The sequence below is a fragment of the Gracilinanus agilis genome, unplaced genomic scaffold (assembly GCF_016433145.1).
Source record: "Gracilinanus agilis isolate LMUSP501 unplaced genomic scaffold, AgileGrace unplaced_scaffold12967, whole genome shotgun sequence".
In the NCBI taxonomy this organism is placed as follows: Eukaryota; Metazoa; Chordata; class Mammalia; order Didelphimorphia; family Didelphidae; genus Gracilinanus; species Gracilinanus agilis.
Window position 1 is genome coordinate 1 of NW_025343550.1, and position 4,439 is coordinate 4,439.

At 58.3% G+C, this 4,439-nt stretch overlaps 1 protein-coding gene across 1 annotated transcript; it reads left to right on the forward strand.

The window, feature by feature from the left end:
* Positions 1-2,521: 2,521 nt before the first annotated feature.
* GJB1 (gap junction protein beta 1) lies at positions 2,522-4,190 on the forward strand. The gene has a single exon (XM_044683094.1). It carries the CDS (start codon positions 2,863-2,865, stop codon positions 3,712-3,714), a length of 852 nt encoding a protein of 283 aa, XP_044539029.1. The 5' UTR covers positions 2,522-2,862; the 3' UTR covers positions 3,715-4,190.
* The last annotated feature ends 249 nt before the right edge of the window (positions 4,191-4,439 follow it).

Here is a 4,439-nt window from a genome sequence, read left to right on the forward strand (position 1 = left end):
CTCTCCCTCCCTCCCTCTCTCTCTTTCCTCCCTCCCTCCCTTCCTTCCTCCGTCCCTTCCTTCCTTTCTCCCTCCCTTCCTTCCTCCCTCCCTTCCTTCCTTTCTCCCTCATTTCCTTCCTTCCTTCCTTCCTTCCTCCCTTCCCTCTCCTTCACTCTCCCTCCCTTCCTCTCTCTCCCTCCTTTCCTCTCTCTCTCTTTCCTCCCTTCCTCTCTCCTCTCTCCTTTCCTCTCTGTCTCTCTCACAATCCCCTTTTCCTCATGGCAAGAAGGAGAAACTGAAATGGAAAAGGTTGAGACAATTTCTGTTGCAAAGGCAGAGAGCATCCTTGTAACAGAAAAGTCGGTGTTCGGACTTTGTTCCTGCTAGACAAATTCTACTACTAACTACTGCGATGACGATGACTTAAGATGACAATGACTGCCACTGCCACTGCTACTGTACGGGAGGAGGTCTGGACCTGTGGTTTTCTCCATCCATATAGGGAGATCTCAATGTGGAAATTCCCTCCCCCTGTGCAGCTAGGCAATTTGTTCCTGACCTCCTTCCATCTGTGACTTGCAGCTCTCCTTGAGGGCTACTTGAGAGACTGTGATTTGCCCAGGATCACAGGGCCGTGTGTGTCAGGGGAGGAACTTGAACCCAGGTCTTCCTAGGGCCAACACTGCCCTTTTCCTGCTATGCCCCCCCCCCGGGCCTTCCAAGGGGTCCATAATGTAAACAAAAAATCAAGACTCTCATACTAGACTCTAAAATGATCCATGGAGCAGCAGAGACTCCAGATTTCATGCCTGGTGGCAGTTGGGTGATGCGTACATTTTGGTTGGGGCTGGTAAATTCATCTCTGTGGGGAGTTCCTGAGACCAGCACCTCATCTGAAACTTCTGGGTGGGGGTGGTGTTGAGACTTGAACTCATGTCTCTCTGCTCCACTCTGAGGTCAGTTCTCTATGGCTGTGCTCCCTCGAGTCTTGGCAATATTACACTGTAATAAGAGTTCCCTAAGGTCCCTCAGGTTGTAAGTGGCAGAGTCGGAGCAGGATGTGGGCACAGGTCCCCCAAGCCTGTGTTGGGCAGCTCACTCTCTAAGCAAGAGGGAAGGCATTCTCTCCTCCAGGCTGAATAACTCAACTTCTTGCCCCAGTTATGCCATTTCCCAGCATCCTCCTAGAGCTCTAGCGCCTCTCCCTAAGCCTCCCTATCCCTCTCTGATTACGAAGCCCAGAACCAGGCAAGGTCTCTACTGAGGGCCAGCCAGAGGCAGTGGGAAGTTGGCTCCGTGTTTATTGTCTGTGCCCCCCCCCATTTCCATCTGACCCAGAGTCCTTAGCTGCTGATTCATACTGGCAAGAAAGGGAGGGGGATGAACAGAGCTTGTGTCAGGGGCCTGGGGGAGCCTTCTCCCTCGGGTGACTGGCCTGAGGTTGCAAGAGGCAGGTAGGGACAGAACAAACTGTTCTTTTATCTAGGGCAGACGTTTCAGGTCAACAAGCTGATTGGGAGGATGGACTGGGTGTTCCCAAGCTGCCAGAGAGGCCTCACATCTCCAGAGGCTTAGGGGTAGAAGAGCCCACTGAGCCATTTCCTTTCTCTGCCCTCTACTTGCCCCGGGCAGTTCTGCCGAGGAGCTGAGTGGCCCCACTGCCTACCACGCTGACCCTGGCGATGCCTCTGGCCTCGGTTTCTCCATCTCCCATAAAATAAGGGCCTCCGCCTCTGTGCCCCGGTGCTCCTGGAGGCTTAGTGTGGGTCGCCCCCTGGCTTAAAAGGCTGGAGCATTGCCACTCAGCTGACTTTCACGGCTATTCCTTGGGCTCCCCTGAGAGAAGGGGACAAAAGGGGGCTTTGGGGACACCACCGATCTACTGGAGAGGGAGAAGACCCAGCTTTGCCTGGCCTAGGGGAACTTCGGGGTTGCCTAAAGCTGTCGCTTGGGGCAAGTATACGGGAGTCCAGAAGACGGGCCCTGAGCTGCCAAGGAAATCCTGGTAATGGGTGGGTGGGTGGGGTTGACATCCCAGGCTCTTCCCTTGTCCAGCTTCTGTCTCTGCCCCGAGGTCCTCTGGTTCCACCTCCCCTCCCCCCCTTCTTCTGGCTTCATGGCGGGTGCGGGGATGGACCGGGCGGGCACAGAACAGGTGGGTGCAGGCTGGGTGTCCGGCGCTGGGACACAAGTGCTCTGTGTCCAGGGTGGGCGGAAGTCAGGGCGTTTGATCTGAATTCTAAAGGGCGTTGTTCAGAGCCCCACAAAGCTCCTATTGTGTATGCACTGGGTATAAGGCAGCATATGACTCCCGAGCACCGGGCAGTGGGGAACTGGGACGCAGGCGCGGACCCGGGGATCACTCCCCCGGCGCGGGTATGAAACCATAGGGGACCTGTCCGGGTGGCCTCCGGGATAGGCACTCCCCAAGGTAATATGTGTGTGTGTGTGGGGGGGGGCATCAGGAGGGGTTGGGGTTGGGGATCAGAGCACTGGAGGGAGAAGGGGAATGGGAGAGGGCCATCTGGGCATCAGAGGGCGAAGGCTGCCCTAGGGAGATGGAGCCTAGGGGGCTGAGTGGGGATCACAAACAGGGAAGAGGGAAGAGGAAGGAGAGAGAAGGGAGTTGAGGGAAAGGAGATGAGATTATGGGAAGGCCTGGGGGACCCCACTTTTCCAAACGACCTCTGGCTTCTCGCAGAGGGCAGAAGCTATAGAGCCATCGGGGATTTCAGGCCGGCAGGGGAGCTGTGGGGGTCATTTAACCCAACCTCCTCATTTGACAGCAAAGGAAACCGAGGCAATCTAGAGAGGGGATGTGACTTGCTGAAGCTGTTGTGGGGGTGGGGGGGCTGTCTTTCCAGGTGCAAGTGAGGCAGGATGAACTGGACAGGCCTGTACGCCTTACTCAGTGGTGTGAACCGGCACTCTACGGCCATCGGGCGCGTCTGGCTCTCGGTCATCTTCATCTTTCGCATCATGGTGCTGGTGGTGGCCGCCGAGAGCGTGTGGGGGGATGAGAAGTCCTCCTTCATTTGCAACACCATGCAGCCTGGCTGTAACAGCGTGTGCTACGACCACTTCTTTCCCATCTCCCACGTGCGCCTGTGGGCCCTGCAGCTCATCCTGGTGTCCACACCGGCCCTGCTCGTGGCCATGCATGTGGCCCACCAGCAGCACATGGAGAAGAAGCTGCTGCGGCTCGAGGGCCACGGGGACCCCCTGCGCCTGGAAGAGGTCAAGCGGCACAAGGTGCACATCTCAGGCACGCTGTGGTGGACCTATGTCATCAGTGTGCTCTTCCGCCTGCTCTTCGAGGCCGTCTTCATGTACGTCTTCTACCTGCTCTACCCGGGCTACGCCATGGTCCGCCTGGTCAAGTGCGACAGCTACCCTTGCCCCAACGTGGTGGACTGCTTTGTGTCACGGCCCACCGAGAAGACCGTCTTCACTGTCTTCATGCTGGCCGCCTCCGGCATCTGCATCGTGCTCAATGTGGCTGAGGTGGTGTACCTCGTTGTCCGTGCCTGTGCCAGGCGGGCCCAGCGCCGCTCCAACCCACCTTCGCGCAAGGGCTCAGGATTTGGCCACCGGCTGTCCCACGAGTGCAAACAGAATGAGATCAACAAGCTGCTCAGTGACCAAGATGGCTCCCTCAAAGACATACTGCGGCGCAGCCCAGGCTCCGGGGCTGGCCTCACTGAGAAGAGCGACCGCTGCTCTGCCTGTTGAGGAGGGCCCAGTTCCAGCCTGTCCTGGGTGCCCAAGCACCCATCCCTTCCCTTCAGCCTGGGCACCTCAAGGAAGGGGTGGCCAAGGGACAGATCTCGCCCCCTCCTCCTCCCTGAGCTCAAGGGGCCCAAGGAAGGGTGTAGTTCGTGCCGTTTCTCCTCCCCCTTTCTAATCCCTGCTCCTCTCCAGGGGACCACTGGGTACTTCTGGGGATGGGGTGGGGGCGGCCCCAACAGCATTGGTGACACTAACCTTAACCGGGACAGCCTTCGGGGATCCTGCCAGCGGGCCGGGAGTTGTCGCTGGCCCCTGGGAAGGGCTCGGATGGCTGGGAAGAAGAAGGGTCTGATTCCATCGGATCAGCAGGGGGCAGGCGGGCCAGGGGGTGGGTGGTGCCTTTGACTCTAGGGACCTGGGCTTGGGCCTGTGATGTGACACACGAAACAGGATTTGACAATAAACGTGGCTGGGCCTTGTGCTTTTGTCCAGTTCTTTCTGCTGCAGCCTCTGCCTACTTCCCCCAGCCGAGCTGCTCTCGCCTTCGCCCGCTTGACCAGGAAAGCGGCGAGGCCAGGAGCCTGGGAAGAGGGGGTCGCCCGGCTTCTGCAGAACCCCCGAAGCCTGTCTTTGCAGGCAGTCAGGCTTCCAGTCTAACCCTCTGGTCTGGAGGCCTCGGCTAAGCCAGAGCTTGGCCAAGCTTGGGAAAGGTGGCCCCAGGCCCTGTC

What these genes read in the sequence shown, in the direction of transcription:
- GJB1 (XM_044683094.1), top strand. Translation starts at nt 2,863, where the DNA reads ATGAACTGGACAGGCCTGTACGCCTTACTCAGTGGTGTGAACCGGCAC.